The 18775-nt window shown below is 46.2% G+C and overlaps 1 protein-coding gene across 1 annotated transcript in view; it reads left to right on the forward strand.

Moving 5' to 3' along the window:
• Window positions 1-18775, forward strand: part of CACNA1B (calcium voltage-gated channel subunit alpha1 B) — a 123051-nt gene that overhangs the window by 91612 nt on the left and 12664 nt on the right. The window contains exons 33-43 of the mRNA XM_087914652.1: window positions 3419-3535; window positions 4676-4741; window positions 5658-5749; window positions 6638-6788; window positions 7656-7783; window positions 11254-11350; window positions 14234-14342; window positions 14453-14557; window positions 15613-15725; window positions 16387-16505; window positions 17911-18052. Of these exons, the coding sequence (XP_087770778.1) occupies window positions 3419-3535; window positions 4676-4741; window positions 5658-5749; window positions 6638-6788; window positions 7656-7783; window positions 11254-11350; window positions 14234-14342; window positions 14453-14557; window positions 15613-15725; window positions 16387-16505; window positions 17911-18052 (1239 nt within the window). The remainder of the gene's footprint in view (window positions 1-3418; window positions 3536-4675; window positions 4742-5657; window positions 5750-6637; window positions 6789-7655; window positions 7784-11253; window positions 11351-14233; window positions 14343-14452; window positions 14558-15612; window positions 15726-16386; window positions 16506-17910; window positions 18053-18775) is intronic.

Raw genomic sequence — 18775 nt, forward strand, 5'->3', positions numbered from 1 at the left:
CAATGCTCCCAATTCTTCTCTTTCTTGCTCTCTGTGGTCATTTTTTTTTTAAACTTCTGCAGGCAAACACAACCATGTCAGTTTTTCTTCCCAGCTTACAAACATAAACTCTTGCATCATCAGGGAAGACCTGATATTTTCCCCACTTCAATGGCTAAGGTTATAAGCTTAATTGTCAGACCAGACAACCAGGAAGATTTGAATGGATGGATTAAAAATGGAAGTGGTTTTTTTTTTAAATGCACATGATACAAGTGACATCGTTGAGTTTATAGGAGTTTTAGTTTTTTGGTAGCACAGTGGTCAGAGTGCAGTACTGCAGGCTACTTCTGCTGACTGCCGGCTGCCTGCAGTTTGGCAGTTTGAATCTCACCAGGCTCCAGGTTGACTCAGCCTTCCCTCCTTCCGAGGTGGGTAAAATGAGGACCCAGATTGTTAGGGGCAAGAAGCTGACTCTGTAAAGCCACTTAGAGAGCGCTGTAAGCACTGTGAAGCGGCATATAAGTCTGTGGCTATTGCTAATTTCTGATTCATCTTGCAAGGCCCTTAAAGGGGGTTGCTAAATTCACTTTCCCTTTTTGAACAGAAAACTGTGAAACTGGCATTTTTTGCTTTGCCTGGGAATTTAAAAAAAAAGACAAATCAAGGTGCTTACGAAACCTCCATGAATTTGCATTACAATGTGAAATGCAAATAATTTGCCTCACTGTGTTTCTTTCCAGGGTTGTTCATTGTTAGAAAAAAAAAATCACTTCTTTTTATAAACCTCTGGTTTTTATTCTCCCACTCTCTAATACGATCGTTCGTCTTTCGGTTCTTTGCTACATCCAATGACTCATTTTCTCTCCTTTCTGTTTCTGTTCTGTGTTTGTGTGTGTTTTCCCTTTGCCTGCTGAATCATGCCATTCAATCAACATACCAAAAAAACCCGAAAAACAATCATCATGTCTGCATCTGTCTGTTGTCTGCCTCCTGCTCCAAAATAAATATCTTTTTTTAAAAAAATAATAATGCTAAACTCAAAAATCCTTGCAAATCACAATTCATCCATGAAAACATCTCATATAGGACACGGTTGGTTTCATTGAATTTTTTTGGGGGGTGGTGGTGGTGGGAGGGTTAAAAAAATTCAACTGTCTGCTTTAAGGAATTTTTATTTATTTGTTCTCCATTTCATTTGTTTTCCTTCTCTTTAATTTGAGATTATTATTTTTTTGGACTCTTGCTGCATCAACCCAGGGAGAATATTTGGCTGCTTGTTTCTTGATGTTGTCTGTGACTTTTCTTGCTGTGGTGTCTTTCATTGTTAACCGGGCCTCTTGATTTGACACCTTGCTTTTTCTCTTTCTTTGAAAACTGGGTGCCATGATGACATGGGGTGGACCCAACCCAGTCAGAGCTGCATCTTTTTTCCCCCTTTTCTTTAAAACCGGAACCGAAACAAAATGGCGGCCAAGCTGATTGCATGCCTGTGGCTGAATCCGTTGAGTTTTGATGGCACCTCAGAATGTAGCATGGTTGGCTTTGATGCTCCCAACTGTTTAAAACAATGATTGGATAACAAATCAGCCTTTGTACACTCAACTAAATGTGTTAGTAGGGATGGTCAGCTTTTCTTGCGGTCAAGCATCTGTTAAAAAGATGGTGGGATGCTGGAAAGCAAAGTTTTGGCCTGCTAGATTACACCTACGAGGTCCCTCTCTCCTCTGATGCCCTCGGATTGTGAATAGATTGCTCCGCAGCTACCTAAGTGCTATAGACCAAGACAACAGCAAAACCACCAGGGCTTCCAACAACAGATGGAAACTAATCAGGGAGAGGAGCAACCTGGAATTAAGGAGAAAATTCCTAACAGTGAGGACAGTTAACCAGTGGAACAGCTTCCCTCCAGAAATTGTGGCTGCTCCATCACTGGAGGTTTTCAAGACTGGACAGCCACTTGTCCGGAATGGTATAAGTTCTCCTCCTTAAGGGGGGCTGGACTAGAAGACCTCCAAGGTCCCTTCCAGCTCATTCATTCTAATTCTAATTCCCTCTCTGCTGGAGAGGAAGTCCAAAGCTTAGGAGGGCTTCCGTAGAGACGTACCCATCACACAAGTCCTTTGGATGGGCAAAGCCCAGGAAAGAATGAAATATATCTGGGCCAAAGCAATTGAAGACACAAAAGAGAAGGGAAAAGAAACACAGCTAATTCAGCTAATTCCCATCGTCCCATCCATTCTACCTCTACTTGTCTCTCCTTGGCGACCTTCCACTGCGCCATCTGCTGCTTTGTCCTTTCAACATTTCAACTTTGCTCTTTGCCAGGGTATCGGCTCCATCCAGCCGCCCCTTTCTTAATCCCCTCCTTCCCCTCAACCCAACCATATAGCCAGTTATAACCAGTTATAAGTAACTGAACATTTCCTCCTCCTCCTCCTCCTCCAAATTAGGGTAGGATCTGTCCAATGCACTTCCAAACGCTATTTCACAGTTGTGGACCAAAAAGATGTTTTACCCCTGGTTGCTTTGGCAACAGGGCTTGCATCTCTCCATTGCCTTACTCTCTACGGAGGTGGAGTGGCTGAGCTCCAGGTTACCCAATGGCCCAGCAAAACATTTTCCTAAGCTTTCTTCTTTTCTTAGTCCTAAATTCTCTCCACTGCACAACTCTGTATCTAACACAACTGTCCATTTGTTGTCTACAAATTTTTCTAGGAGGCTTCTGAGAAGCTGCCACTAAGATTCAGACCTTGATTTAATCTTTCGGAAAATGACTTTGCCTGACCTCTCCTTTATTTATCTGGTCACTGATCAAAATAGGCATTATCTATCTATCTCTATCTATCTATCTATCTATCTATCTATCTATCTATCTATCTATCTATCTATCATCTATCTATCTATCTATCTATCTATCATCTATCTATCTATCTATCTATCTATCTATCTATCTATCTATCTATCTATCTATCTATCTATCTATCTATCTATCTATCCATCCGTCCAGCTATCCAGCTTTCTAGCTATCTAGTTATCCCCTCTTTTTGATGTAAGAAGAGACCCATTACAAATGATTGACTTTCACGATGGTCCTTTGTGTTGACTAAAGGTTCACTGTCCACCCTTCCAAGCCAGAACCTACTTTAAGGATTAACCCCCAAAGAGACAACAACTAGGAATCTCTTGCAAAGGGAGCTTTCCTCTTTCGCCCCCTTTCCGCTCCCTCTTCCCCATAGCCAAAGGAGGGGTTTGTGGGGAGAGGGATTCCTCAAAGTTTCTGCACGAGGAAAAATCTTCTTTTCCAAAAGTTTTTTTGGTGGGCAACTTGACACTTTGAAAGCAAAGGTGGTAATTTATTTTTTGTTTCTCTTTTGTGGGTTGCACCTTTTGATTCCACCTGAGGTCTGAACGATGCAAATGTTTCTTTTCTCTGCAGGATAATTTCATTAACCTGAGCTTCCTCCGACTCTTCCGGGCAGCCCGACTGATCAAGCTTCTCCGTCAGGGCTACACCATACGGATTCTGCTGTGGACGTTTGTCCAGTCCTTCAAGGTAAGGCTTCCCAAGACCATGAAGCCGACTCCTTGTCCCAACAAAACCCCTTTTATTTAGGTTAAAGTGGATTCCTCTCCAGCAAAGTTCCGCAAACAGCCTTTCATGAGATTTCACAACAATGGACCTTTATCAGGCTGGGAGGGCTGCCAGGCCAATATCTTCCAAATGCCATGCTGGAGCAGCAATTACTTGGCAAGAAGTCAGGATCAGATCTTCACCTGAACTAATTGTCTCCTGCAAACCCCACTCCCCTTTTGCTCCTCTTTTATACCCTCTGGGAGGGGCCATTCACCGTCCACCTGTGCCTTTGCTCCCAAGTTGAGCCTTGTTCCTCAGCTGTTCCCTTCTTCTGGCGGCTCTGTGCATGCGCACAGTGGGAACAGGCTCCAGCTGTTCTTCTTCCCCACTGATCTCCGACTCTGAAGGCAGCTGATAACTGTCGGACGGCCCCGGCCCCATCTCTGCCTCCGATGCAGAGCCCTCGTCAGAGCCTTCCCCAGACTCCAGGACTGGCCCATGTTCCTCCCCAACCTCCCCACTGTCCGAGTCTGGTGCCAGCTCTGCTGCCCGCTGATGGGCCACAAGAAAAACAAAAACAAACCAACACAAGACATTTTTTTAAAAGGTGCATAAAAAATTCCCAAATACAAACAGGTAGTCCTCAACTTACAACAGTTCATTTAATGACCATTCGAAGTTACAACATCACAGAAAAAATGACTTAGGCCAGCCCTGAAACTAATGACTTATGACTGTTTTTCACACTTACGACTGTTGCAGTCATGTGATCAGGCACTTGGCAAGTGACTCGTATTTATGACGCTCACAGTGTCCCAGGGTCATGCCATTCCCCTTTTGCGACCTCCTTACAAGCCAAGACAATGGAGAAGGCGGGTTCGCTTAACGATGGTGTGACCAACTTAACAACTGCAGGGATTCACTTAACAACAGTGGCAAGAAAGGCCATGAAATGGGGCAAGATTCATTTAACAAATATCTCCCTTAGCAGCAGGAATTTGGGGCTCCATTGCAGCCGAGGACTGCCTGTCCACCTATGAAATGTGAGGTTGTGCAGATGTTGTGGTGCCCTGGGCTCTGCCGGGCGAGTCTCACCTCCCTCCTTTCTTCTCCCTCCAGGCCTTGCCATACGTGTGCCTCCTCATCGCCATGCTGTTCTTCATCTATGCCATAATCGGCATGCAGGTAAAAATCTGCTGAGCGGCGTTTAGAGCCTCCGCTCACCAGAGTCACGGAAGAGGTTTAGCAATGGGTTCAAGAAAAGCCCCACACATCCTTTTGTAAACCCAACTTCCCCGTGGAGGTGCTTGGAGAAAACTCGTCTTTTTTATTATTATTGTTGTTGTTGCTGCTGCTGCTGCTGTTTATTTTTTTAACCTGCACATATCATCTTCCGTTAAAAAGTGTGTCGTCTGGATAGAAATGTCTCTGTGCTATTACAATCAACATTTGCAATATTCATTACATTGATAATCATTCTCTAATCTTATAATAATAATAATAATAATAATAATAATAATAATAATAATCAGCACTAAGACTCTATTCATTTCTCCCTCTTAACATATCTTCTAATGAAAACATAATACTATAATAGGTATAATAATCTTAACAATCATATTAATAATCATCATATTGTTTACATCTCCATCTTAATGTATCTTTTTTATTTTACTAATCTCCATTTATTTCTCACTCCTGTGTTTATTCTCCAACCACCCATAAAATAGCTCCCACGTCGTATAATATTCCGTTTTGTCCTTTCTCCTTGATTGCCAGTGTTCATCTGTTCATTTCTGCTATACATTCTAATATTTTCCTAATCCCATTCTCATCTGTAGGGATCTCGTCACTTTCCCCATGACGTAATGTTTTCCAAAGGTGATAATGCAGGATAGGGATGGAAAGCCAGAAATATTTTTGTTGTGGGGGGGGGGGCGATTTTGCCCAAAACTTACAGTAGAGGAAATACATATTCAATCATACACGGAGAAAACTCATCTTGAAGAGTCGCCATCATCTCCACATCTCCTCTCTCTCTCTCTCTCTCTCCGTCTCTCCCCCCTTCCTTCTCTCCCCTTGCCCCCCCTCCCCCCCCCAGGTCTTTGGGAACATCGCTCTGGATGATGACAGTGCCATTAATCGTCACAATAACTTCCAAACCTTTCTGCAAGCACTAATGCTGCTTTTCCGGTGAGTCATTCTTGGATCCTGTACAGGAGAAATATTCTTTCTTTGACCATGTTTATCAACCACGCCAAGGAACACAGTGGCTCAGAGGCTAAGACGCTGAGCTTGTCGATTAGAAAGGTCAGCAGTTCAGCGGTTTGAATCCCTAGCACCGCCTAACGGCGTGAGCTCCTGTTCCTTGTCCCAGCAGCTTCTGCCAACCGAGCAGTTCAAAAGCATGTACAGAAAATGCCAGTATAAAAACAGGGACCCCTTTGGTGGGAAGAAGGGAACAGTGTTCCTCCGTGCGCCTTTGAAGGCGTTGAGTCCTGCCGGCCACACGACCACGGAGACGTCTCCGGACAGCGCTGGCTCTTCTTTGGCTTTGGAACGGAGATGAACACCGGCCCCTAGAGCCGGAAACGACTAGCACGGGTGTGCAAGGAGGGGAACCTTTTGTCAACTCACAAAACATTCCTATGCCTGTTTTAGTAGTTGCCATAAAAAAGGGGGGGGGCAAAAGAACACCCCAACTCTTTACCTTTAAAAGATTGTAACTCAAGGCAGGTGTCGGGGTGTGCAAGGCCTGGCTACAACTGCCCAAAGGTAAGTAGTAGGGCAGCTCCACCTACCCCCCCCCGCTACCCTGAAAGTAAGCCCTAGCTTAATTTTTACCCCTCCACTCTGGAATGGGCAGGATCTTAATTAGGGCTTATTTTGGGGGTAGGGCTTATATTGGGCGAGAACCTGTAAAAATCAAGCTAGGACTTACTTTCAGGGTAGGTGGTATGTTTGGGGAAACAGGGTAGTTCTGCCATCCAGGCTACATAATACAGACACAGGTAAGCTACTGAGTCCATTCTAGATCAGGTGATTCCCCCAATTCCTTTTCTTTTCTTTTCTTGATTTCAGGAGCGCTACCGGAGAAGCCTGGCATGAGATCATGCTTGCGTGCCTGAGCAACCAGCCCTGTGACGAGCACTCCAACCTCAGCCGAAACGAATGTGGCAGTGACTTTGCTTACTTCTACTTTGTCTCCTTCATCTTCCTCTGCTCCTTTCTGGTGAGACAACCTTGTGCAAGGCTATAATGTATTCAAGAGCTCTGTCTCTTTCAGGCATAGTTTTCCTTTGGCCATGAAAAGTTACCCTTATTGTTCCAGTCCGTGTCCTCGTCTGCTGGTCTAAAAAGTTGGGAACTCATTTATCAACAATAACAAAAAAGTTAAGAATCAGAATCGAGCTGGAAGGGACTTTGGAGGTCTTCTAGTCCAACCCTCTGCTCAAGCAAGAGACCCTTACAGAATCACAGCGTTAAAAGGGACCTCAGAAGTCATCTAGTCCAACCCCCTGCTTAAGCAGCAGACCCTATAGTATTTCAAACAGGTGGCTATCCATTCTCTTCTTAAAAGCCTCCAGTGATGGAGCACCCACAACTTCGAGTGGCAAGCCGTTCCACTGGTTAATTGTCCTCCCTGTTAGGAAGTTTCTCCTTAATTCCAGGTTGCTTCTCTCCTTGATTATCTTCCACCCGTTGTTCCTTGTCTTGCCTTCTGGCCAGTGGTGCGGTTCAAAACATTTTACTACCGGTTCTGTGGGCGTGGCTTGGTGGGCGTGGCAGGGGAAGGATAGTGCAAAATCCCCCTTCCCTCTCCCCCCACTAACCTGCTTTCCAGCTCCGTTCTCCTGGGCAGGGCAACCAAAGCAGACCCAGCCGATCAGCTGGGATTCAGTGGGAAGCTGAGAAGAGGTGGGGTTGGGGGGGGGCAGTCAGTGATGGGATTGGCCGGTTCTCCGAACGACTCAAAATTCCCACTCCCGGTTCTCCAGAACTGGTCAGAACCTCTGGTCTGGTCTTTGTGATTAATTTGGATTAGAGTTAATACCTTTCCTTCTCCCTACCCTGATTTCACTCCCCCCTCCCTTTACAGATGTTGAACCTATTTGTGGCTGTAATCATGGACAACTTTGAGTACTTGACCCGAGATTCGTCCATCCTTGGGCCTCATCACCTGGACGAGTTCATCCGCGTGTGGGCAGAGTACGACCCAGCTGCTTGGTATGTATGTCCTCTCCGCCGCCCATTTTGGAAGGTCTTGAGGAAGGCCTGGCAAAGTTGGGCTGGCTGAGCTGCTTCTCCCACTTGCAGAAGATCAGCCTAGGAAAAAAAAGGGATTAGCTGGCTATCCTCCAGGACAGCTGCGTGGGGGTGTCCCCCCTCCTGGTTTCAGGAGTTCAAGACCCATCAATATTTTGGGTGACGGAGATTTGGAAGCTGGGCCAGTATCCATATTTCTAATGATACAACACTCCGCTTTCTCCCGTTGGGCAGCATTCATTCCAGAGAGCCAAAGATCTGAACTCCAAAGAGCAATGATGATTACACCACCATGGCAAAAAATCGTAGGGAAAAACAACAGTCAGTGAAGGGAATGAGGTCCACGAAAGCCGGCTTAGTTTCCCTGTCTGTTGTTCTACTTACTGGTTGGTGCCTGTGCAGAAAACAGATAACAGCTAGTCCTTGACTTACAACAGTTCATTTAATGACCGTTCAATGGTGCCGTGCCACTGGAAGAAAGGCGACTCAGGACCGTTTTTGAAAAATTACCACCTGTGTAGCATTCCCTGTGGTCCAACTTGGCAACTGCTTTGCACTTATGACCGTTGCTGCGTCCCAAAGTCACGTGAGTTCCCTTTTGGGACCTTCTGATGAGCAAAAGCCCGTGGGGAAGCCGGACTCACTTAACCGACAGCAGTGATCCACTTAACAACGGCGGGCGAGAAAGGTCGCGAAATGGGGCGAAACTCCCTTAGCAAATATCTCACACAGCAACATAAATTCTGGGCTCAATTGTGGTGTAAGTTGAGGACTAAGTTATTAGTTTTTAAGAAGAGACTAGACAGTCGCTTAGCTGAAACTGTACAGGTTCTCCTGCTTGAGCTGGGGGCTGGACTAGAAGACCTCCAAGGCCCCTTCCAGCTCCTATTCTATTCTAAAGTTATTGCTATTGTTTCATCTCCTCTTATTTACAGACACTAACAGATCACTTTTATGGGACTTCAGCAGAGAGTCATTTTCTAACTCCTGGGTTTCTGAAATGTCATTTTTTTCCCCCCCCCAGTTTTTCTTCTCCTTGTCATGTTTCTTGTGGGATGGAGACAGGAGTTCCCAGCAGAGATGTTTTATTTTTATTTTAACCACAGTCCCCCCCGCCCCCAGTTGAATCGCGACTTATAAATGTCTGTTTCCTTTCCAGTTGCCGCATACATTATAAGGATATGTACCATTTATTCCGAGCTATTGCTCCACCCTTGGGCTTAGGCAAGAAGTGCCCTCATAGAGTGGCATACAAGGTTTGAGAGAATTTTGGGGTGGGGGTGGGGAAATTCCAGTCCTTGGGGGGGTCGGAGGGAGGGGAGGGGTTGAGGTTGCCTTGACTTGCAACTGAATGGGGTCTTTTGAGTCTGCGCTGCAAAAGGCAAAAGAAAGATAGAAATAACCCTGGAATGAAACTAACCGGTTGTGTACCTAGAAGCGATGGGCACGCTTGATTTCCACCCCTACATGTGCCTGCTGCATTTTTCCTTCTGCCCCACTTAGATCTGCCTTGCTTGGATACAGGAGCCTTATGGGATTGTCAGTTTAAAAATGTTTCCTTCTTCTAACCCAGAATTGGGAGACGTTTTAGGTTAGCCCGGCCTCGCCCGAGCTCGAGGCAGATTTAACAGATTAACGGGGTTGGAAGGGACCTTGTAGGTCATCTAGCCCAACCCCCCACCCCACCCAAGCAGGGAACCCTACATCATTTTGGAGAATAATTTGAGCCTCTCCTCCTCTCCGTGGCAGCCCCTCAAATATTGGAAGACTGCTATCACGTCTCCCCTGGTCCTTCTCTTAAGTAGATTAGCCAGGCCCGGTTCCTGCAGCCGTTCTTCCTCTGTTTTGGTCTCCAGTCCCCTCCTCATCCTGGTTGCTCTTCTCTGCACTGATGATTAAAAGAATTAAAAATAACAGGCTGGAGGCTAAAAGATGTGAAGAACGGTTGCAGACATTGGGTATGTCTAGCCTGGTGAAAAGAAGGACTTGGGGGAAATGAGATGATAACAGCCTTCCAATATTTGAGGGGCTGCCACAGAGAAGAGGAGGGAGCCAAGGCCCCTGAAGGCAGGACAAGGAGCAGTGGATGGAAACGAATCAAGGAGAAAAGCAACCGAAACCTGGTTTTAAAGGGCGAACCAACAGTCAACTGCAATCTCGAATTCTTAACTAGGCTTTAAGAGCTTTTAGAGATTGTTGTAGCAAAATACAGGCTAAATTATTGAAGAAGGATATGATCTATTTTTCTATATTAAAAAAGGAGTACAAGATGAAATCTTCAGTCACTGAGAAAGGAGATGTTTTATGTCGGTCACTTGTTGTAAAGGTGATGGGAAGAGAATTGTGTTTTCAGACTTCTAAGGTTTTGTTAATATAGAATAAAATAGAAGTAAGGTATCCTTGGTGCTCTCTAAGCTTGGTGGTTTTCTGACAGACATTTTATGACCAAACTATGTAACATAATCAGTGCTAAAGTAGAATTAGTCATTTCATTGGCTTTTCTGTCTATCTATTTGGTAAGGCTGACATCAATCTTGCACATACAATTCTCCCACTGTCTCTTCTACAGCCTGAGAAACTGGGGAGGGTCCCTAAGCCTCTTGTCCCACCCATTTTGCAGCTGTGGGCCAGGCTGTCTCTTATCTTCCATCTCCAAAGGTCCTAAAGCTACGTCCTTATTTCTTGATTCATTCCTGAAGCCTGAATATTTGGATAATGTTTGCCACAGAAGATGTCTGTCTGCCATTGGTTTCCATTGTAGCCCTTGCATGCCATTGAAACAGATCTCCCATCCTTCCGGGAAGGAAGGGAGGAAGGAAGAGCACTGATGATGTTACCTAGTTGGGTAATGAAACCTCTGCGAGAAAGCAACCCAAGCTCAGAGAACTCCACGGACTCCAACAAACATTTCCCTTCAAGGACTGCTGACTGTCCCATAACGCTTCCTTCCACTTTTCCTTCAGATGATGAGCACCACCACTCTCCTTTCCACCAAAATAACGCCTCCCCATCTGAAATCGAGTGCTGCCTTTCTCTAAAGGAGCCCTGTTAACAATTTCCTTCCTCCTACACTTTCCCTGGGGGATTCCACACCTCCTCTCTTCCTTTCCTATGGCCTGCCCTGTTTCTGTTTTTCCCCACAAAAAATAAAATGAAATCTTGAGAGAGGATGGCAGGAGAAACCCAAAAGAGATGGACCTGGAGACGCCCTCCTCATCCACCGTCCTCCTCGGTTTTGTTACCTTCACCGTAAACCAGCCTTCCAATGCACTAATTAACCTGAGAATTCTCTTGTCTCCTTGTCTGCTTCCCTCCCCCACCGATCCTTATTATTCCCCCCCCCTCCGCCATTATGTCTGCGGCTGGTGCTTCTCTCTTGCGTTGTCTTACCTTCCCCGTCTGTCTCTCCGTCTCCCCCTTCTGGTTCCAAGTGGGCGGATCAGTTACACCGACATGTACGAGATGCTGAGACACATGTCGCCACCACTTGGCCTGGGGAAGAACTGTCCCGCTCGTATTGCCTATAAGGTTAGATTTGTCCCACCAGACCCCCACCGGGGGCGCCTGTGTTCCGTCTAAGCTTCATGCCCCTCCTTCCTTCATGGCTCTCATGCTTTCTGCAGAACTCTTTCCTCCTCTGGTCCAGGGGTGTCCAACTCATGGCCAAGGGGACTTCCAGGACTGGACTTCTGCAACGGGAGACAAAAAATGCTCACCCTGATTGGATGCTCTTTTCACGGGGTTGAAAAGAAGAACGGACATACCTAAGAAGGCCAGCCCTGCACAATTGGCTTAAAACACTAGGAATTCCTCTCACCTATTTCAGTTAATATTTTCACCTCTTTTTCCATTAAAAGATGGAAGAGTCCCTTATTTGCCAAAGCCCAGGCAGATACCTAATTGCCCCCCCCCCCAAAGCAGGTCTATGACGACTTGCCGTGGCCAACGTGCCGTGGCCAGCTTGCCGCGACTAATTCTCTGTGGGACAACAACTCACTGTGTTGAGTTGAATAGAACATCCAAGAAAAAGTGGACCAGAATCACCAAAGAAAGAATGCCAAAGGCAGGACAGAATGAAATGTGCATGAGAAAAATTAAAATATATATTTTTAATCATTTTGAATCAGGGGTGTCAAACTCGATTTCATTGAGAGCCGCATCAGGGTTGTGTTTGACCTGGGGGGTCTGGGGCGTGTGGCCAGCTTGATGTCACTCATGGGGGGGCACCTGTGGGGGCCTGAGGGCTCTGCCAGCGAAATGGGCTCCCGAGCTCCGTTTCGGCTGCAACGGCCTCTTGCAACCCTCTACCGCATACAACCCTCCCGAGCTCTGTTTTCTCCGCTGGCAGAGTCACCGCAGGCCAGTCCTTCCCTGTTTCCAGGGTGGGCCAGACTGAAGCCCCCCACGGGCCTTGAGTTTGACACCCCTGTTTTAAAGAATTGAATTGTTGAATTGTCCATCAGCAAATTGTCCGGTGGCAAATTGGCCGCGTTGAGTTGCTCTACAGTGAGTTGGCTGTGGTGAACTGGCAGTGCCAGGTTGACGGTGAGAAGTTGGCAGTGTCAAGTTGGTTGCAGGAATTGTCCCACTCCACCCATAGCTCTGTAAAGCAACCTAATAAGACCCTTCGCCTTTTATTTATATCTCGCCTAGGATTGTTGCAATGACCAGTTGGAGAAGGTCAGTTGTAAACCATCTTCTCTGAGGAGAATACCTGTAGCATATCCAGCTCTCATTCGGGTTAGAATTACAGTCCTAAATCATTTGATTTGGACACCCCTGTTCTAGTTTTAAACCATTCCATCTGAACCATCATTCTCTTCATGCTTGTTTTTTTTAAAAATCCCTCTCTTGATCCATTTTTCCAATGTCCTTCCATCCTTTTTGTCTGCTTCTAGGGGAAAAAAAATCCACATTTTTGGTTTTTGATGCCAAGGTGTGTGGGAATGTATCCAAAAAGAAGGGAACTCTTTCCTTCTCAGAAAGCCTCACATCCCTTGAGTCCGAAGAACCAGAAGCTTGCTAACACCCACGAATTGGCCCAGGATTAAAAACATAAACGAAGTTAAAAAGGCCGTTGCGATCAGTTGCATTATAGCTTTTCACCACTTGGCCCAGATGAATGAGGAGCAGAAGGCAAGTCAGGTTGAGAAGTTAATTGGCAGCCAGGACATGAACTCTGAAGCTCAAGGCAGTTGCTAGTCGACTCCATTGTCCCTCCTCACCCTGGACTGAGGTGGCTGCTTAACGGCATTGCAAAGGAGAGGACGGATTAACTTTTGGAGAACAGGAGGAATGTGAGCCCTGTCCTTCAAAGGTGGAGAGCCTTCCTTCTTCTTTGGAGCTGAAGGTCTGGATTCTTGACCTGGTAGGCTTACGTCCTTGCTATCTTAGAGCTTGACATTCTGCCTGGCCAGGGAGTTAGCCAACAAAGATGTTGCTTGAGCCCTGAATAGCTTTCTCCTCCATGCCCTGATCTGGGTGTAGAAGGCTACCTTCTCATGGAGCAGGTGACTTGAAGCACAGACCATCGTTGGGGTCTTCAGAAAACCAGCTTGAGAGAGAGGGAGAGAGAGTTCTGCCTTTCTGTTCCTTCTGGCTTCTTGTGATTTCTACCTCCCTCCCATCTCTTTATGTTGTGTCCGTGTCTTCTGAAGATAGAAAGATGTTGTGATTGTCCTCCCTGTCCAGTTGCTTCCTTGTTTCCAAGAGCTGGTTCTGCCAACCATGGTTCTTTGTCATCTCTTTTGCTCTCAATTGACCTTCTGACATGTACATGGTGTTTCTCCTCCACATGCTTCTTACGGGCTATAATTGATCCATCCTTCTGTGTGTCTGTATAGTCACCTTCTTGGCATGATCCCAACTATGGAGATACTGTGCATGAGATCTTCCAAAGTGCATGTGTGCATCTGTAGCTGTAATTCTGCTATGTCTCAGGAGAGCATTATCTCAAAGAAACCCTAACCTTCCCTCACCCTTCCTTCCTTCCTTCCTTCCTTCCTTCCTTCCTTCCTTCCTTCCTTCCTTCCTTCCTTCCTTCCTTCCTTCCCTCCTTTCCTCTCTCCTTCACTCACTCTTTTCCTTCCTTCCTTCCTTCCTTCCTTCCTTCCTTCCTTCCTTCCTTCCTTCCTTCCTTCCTTCCTTCCTTCCCTGGCTTGCATGAAAAAATACAACCGACACTTGTGCTGAATTTTTCCTGTGCTGAAGGTTTAAAACAAACAAACAAACCACTCCAAAACTGTGTCTGAATCTTTCTCTCTGGCCCATGATGAAAACCATCTCAGCACAGGAAAAGTTAGCCTTGTAGAACATTGTTGTCCTCTTTTACTTTGGTGGGGAGTAGGAGGTGGAGGTTGGGAGTGGGTGCCAAGGGATACAGCCTTGATGGGAAGACTCTCTTTTCTTCAGCGTTTGGTCAGGATGAACATGCCCATCTCAAATGACGATTTAAGTGTCCACTTCACATCAACGCTAATGGCCTTGATAAGGACAGCCCTTGACATCAAACTTGCATCAGGTAAGGCGATGACTGGCTAGATGACCTCCAAGATCCCTTCCAGCTCTGTTCAGATGGATTGAGGATTTCCCCCTGAAATTAGATCTTGTTTCTTTGCTTTTCTCTAACAGGCATGCTGCAACATCAGTGTGATGCTGAGCTAAGGAAGGAGATCTTGGTGGTTTGGCCCAATTTGTCCTCCAAAACTTTGGATCTGTTAGTGCCACCTCATAAACGTAAGTGCTCCAAACCCTTTTGTGTCTGTGCAAGGGGAAAGAAGCATGAATCGCATCAACGTTATTACTTAATGCTACTCAGAGAGCCAGTGTAGTGTAATGATTAAGCAAGGCATTGGGTTAGAAATCAGGATACTGGGAGTTTTAGTCCCACCTGGGGGATGTGATGGCTCAGGGGCTAAGACACTGATCTTCTCGATCAGAAAGGTCGGCAGTTCGGTGGTTCGAATCCCTAGCGCCACGTAACAGAGTGAGCTCCCGTTCCTTGTCCCAGCAGCTTCTGCCAACCTAGCAGTTCGAAAGCACGTGAAAAATGCAAGTAGGAAAATAGGGACCCCTTTTGTGGGAAGGGAACAGCGTTTCTCTGTGCACCTTCGAAGGCATTTAGTCCTGCCGGTCACACGACCACGGAGACGTCTCCGGACAGCGCTGGACCTTCTTCAGCTTTGGAACAGAGATGAGCACCGGCCCCTAGAGCCGGAAACGACTAGCACGGGTGTGCAAGGAGGGGAACCTTAACCTTTAACACGCAAAGCCAGCTGAGGGACCTTGAACAGTCCTCTCTTTGCAAAGAAGAAGGTAGTGATGACAAACCTCTTCCCAAAAAACTCTTGCCAAGAGGACCTCAAAGTTGCATCCAGGTAGTTGCCAAGAGTCCGAATTGACTTGAAAGCACAAAAATACCACAACGGAAAACAACCACCAATCCTCCTTTATAAGTTTGTTTTCCTCCAGCAAAGTATCAGAAAAAGGACCAACATTTAATATGTTTGTTGGGTGGAGAACATCCGTCTAGTTAAGAACATAACAAAGCAGTTTTATCCAACTTGGTCCCTTCCAGAGGGAACTTTCTATGTGCATGGATAAGGAGGGTGATGGGTATTGTAGTTTGAGAAAGTGCCAAATTGGAGGACGCTGGTTTGAGTTCAGCTGCAACTTTCAAATGTTTGACTTCTTGACTTGTCATAGAACCTCCAACCGCAGTTCATTTTGTTTCCAATTGCCTCCATATCTTGTGAATTGATTTTCTGCTCTCTGGCTTCTTCCCTGATTAGCTGAAGCCATGACAGTAGGGAAGGTTTATGCAGCCTTGATGATATTTGACTTCTACAAACAAAATAAAAACACTCGTGATACTTCTCACTCAGGGCCAGGAGGTCTCTGTCAGGTAAATATCCATCCATCCATCCAACTACCTACCTCCCTGGCCATGGATTCCATGGGGTTCAGTGCTTCTGTCAACTACAGTCCGTTCTTTGCTATGTCCAAACTAGCAGAAAGACGGGTAATCCAGGCCCAGTTCTGGTCACCGTGATACAAAGAAAGATGCTGAGGCCCTAGGAAGACCACAGAGAAGATCAACAAAGATAATTAAGGGTCTGGAGGCCAATGAATGGTTGAGGGAACTAAATATGTCTGGTCTGTTAGAGAAGGATGAAGGGTGACACAATAAGTGTCTTTTAGTACTTGAGGGCTGTCACAGAGAAGATGGGGTTGACCTGCTCTCTAAAGCCCCCTCTAAAGAGGGCAGGACAAAAAATAAGGGCGGAAGCTTGTTAAAGAGAGATCCAACCTAAAACTAAGGAGAAATGTCCTGACAGTGGGAACAATTAACCGGTGGAATGGCTTGCCTCCAAGTGGTTTTCTTGCAAAGATGTCATTACTCAGTTGTGGGTGCTCCATCAGTTGAGGTTTTCAAGAAAAGACTGGACATTCATTTGACTGGGATAGAATAAGGATGGCCTTAAACAGGGGGTTGGACTAAAAGACCTCCAAGGTCCCTTCCAACTGTGTGAATCTATGAAATCCACTCTCTCCTCTCCTCCTAGACTGGCACTGTTTCCCTTTTCCATCCGCTGAAAGCAGCCCTCGAGCAAAGCCAGACAGGATTCCCGAATGCTTTTCTGCGTCAAAAGAGCTCCGCGTCACTCAACAATGGGGGCGCCCTGTAAGTACTCCCCCTCCTCTTTTTCATCGCTTCAACCTGTTGTGGCCCGACAGCAACCAGCAGAGCTGGCAGTAGATTCGGACAGTGAGGAGGTTGGGGAGGAACCTGGGCCTGTCCTGGAGTCTGGGGAAGGCTCGGGCGAGGGCTCTGCATCAGAGGCAGAGATGGGGCCAGGGCCATCCGACCGTTATCAGCGGCCTTTGGAGTTGGAGATCAGTGAGGCAGAAGAACAGCTGGAGCCTGTTCCCAATATGCCCATGCGCAGAGCATGGGAACAGCTCAGGAACAAGGGTGGACTCGGACGTAAAGGCACAGGTGGATGGTGAATGGCCCCTCCCCTACGGTATAAAAGAGGAGGGAAAGGGGAGTGGGGCTTTGCAGGAGACAATTTGTTCATCCCGGCATGCTTGCCAAGTATTGCGGCGTCTGAGAGATGTCAGCCTGGCCACTCTCCAAGCCTGATAAAGGTCTGTAAGTGGGAACTAGCATGAAAGACTGTTGGCCGGGACTTTGTTGGAGAGGAAACTCATTGTAACTTAAATAAAAGCGGTTTATTGGGATGAGGACTCAGCTTCGTGCTGCTCGGGGAAGACCAGGCCAGAATACAACCTAGCCTAAGGCAGAGAGTTGAACACTTCCAGCTGTGGACAGAGCCAGCGGTTTGACAAAATGGCACAAGTATCCGTTTTGTTGAAGGATGTGAGCCGTTTCCTCCTTCCGGTGTTCCATGTTGCGTCAACCCATTGCTGCTCATCCAGATGAAGTTCTTTGACAGCTTCTCTTCTTGTGTTGCTGTTTTCTAATCTTGTTTTTTTCTTATGACTACAATTGAGCCCAACTTTTCTGTGGCTAAGTGAATTTTGCCCAGTGTTACAAATTTACTTCCCACCATTGTGAAGGGAATAGTTGCAGCTGTGAAGTGAATCTGGTTTCCCCCATTGGGATGCTGCGACTGTCATAAGTATGAGTCAGTTGCCAAGTATCTAAATTTTGATCAAATGACCAGGGGGAGGCTGCAACGGTCGTAAGGTGAGTAGAGTAGCGTGGAATAGAATAAGAGTAAGAGTAAGAATAGAATAGAGGATAGAATAGAGGATAGAATAGAGATGGAAGGGACCTTGGAGATCTTCTAGTCCAGCTCCCTGATGGTCATAAGTCACTTTTTTCAGTGCCATTCCAGCCTTGAATGTTCACTAAATGAACTGTTGTAAGTCGAGGACCAGCTATGGTTGCATACAACTGATTCTGAAGAGAACATCTAAAGATAAACCTAGAACATTCCAAGTATCACTGGATTCCAATTGCAAATAAGCAAAAAATGCTTCTGTTTTCTGGTGCTTTCCCAGCCCTCACTAGGACAACCTGTCTGTGTTTTTTAAGAGCCTCATCTCTTCTTTTGCAACAGGCCAATGCCAGAAGGAGGAGGAGGAGGAGGAGGCATCAAAGAATCGGTTTCCTGGGGGATCCAGCACACCCAGAACATGTTTTATGAAACTAGGGCCCCCGCCTTTGAACGAGGCCATTCGGAGGAAATTCCCATCCAGCAGGCAAGCAAGAGGATGGAGAGACAGCATGCAGGAGGAGAGGAACGCATAAGAATTTTCCTAGAAGATTTCCTAGAAGTTTTACTTCTTCACTTTACCTCTCAGTTTGGCCCTACATATTTAGCAGAAACCCAAATTTTGGAATTCTTTCATCTTTTAAAAGAGTGTTGATTGAACGAGCTGCTTCGTTTGCAACAGAAAAAAAGGGGGGAAATTTGGGATTCCTAGATGACTCAAAGTGATAAGGAGGGGGGAGAGCATAATGCAATAAATTAAGAAAATTTGGAGCTCAAGGTTGAACTGTGGGGTCCTGGGTGCCCTTTGAGCTTTCATTACCCAACTAGGTAACATTATCAGTGCTAGAAAGGAGGGAAGTTTGAGGGGACGGGGAGGAGGAGGAGGATTCTTGAGACCATGGTGCTCTCCAAGCTTGGTTGTTTTCTTGCAGACGTTTCGGTACCAAACTAGGTAACGTCATCAGTCCTAGAAGGGAGAGAAAGCAAACTCCCTTTTAGCACTGAGGATGTTACTTTCATGGGTCATGAAACATCTGCAAGAAATCCACAAAGCTCAGAGAGAACCAAGGACCCTGGAGATCACAGACAAGCCAGCTTCTCTTTTCTACTGTGGTTCATCCCATCTTCTTGATGGTCACATTCTGCACCTTTATTTTTTACTTGTCACTCATCATCTACATTTTTATTCTATGGTGGCATAGAATTATAA

This window comes from Pseudonaja textilis, chromosome 17 (genome assembly GCF_049901715.1).
Source record: "Pseudonaja textilis isolate UNSWEBS1 chromosome 17, rPseTex1.2, whole genome shotgun sequence".
Taxonomy (NCBI): domain Eukaryota; kingdom Metazoa; phylum Chordata; class Lepidosauria; order Squamata; family Elapidae; genus Pseudonaja; species Pseudonaja textilis.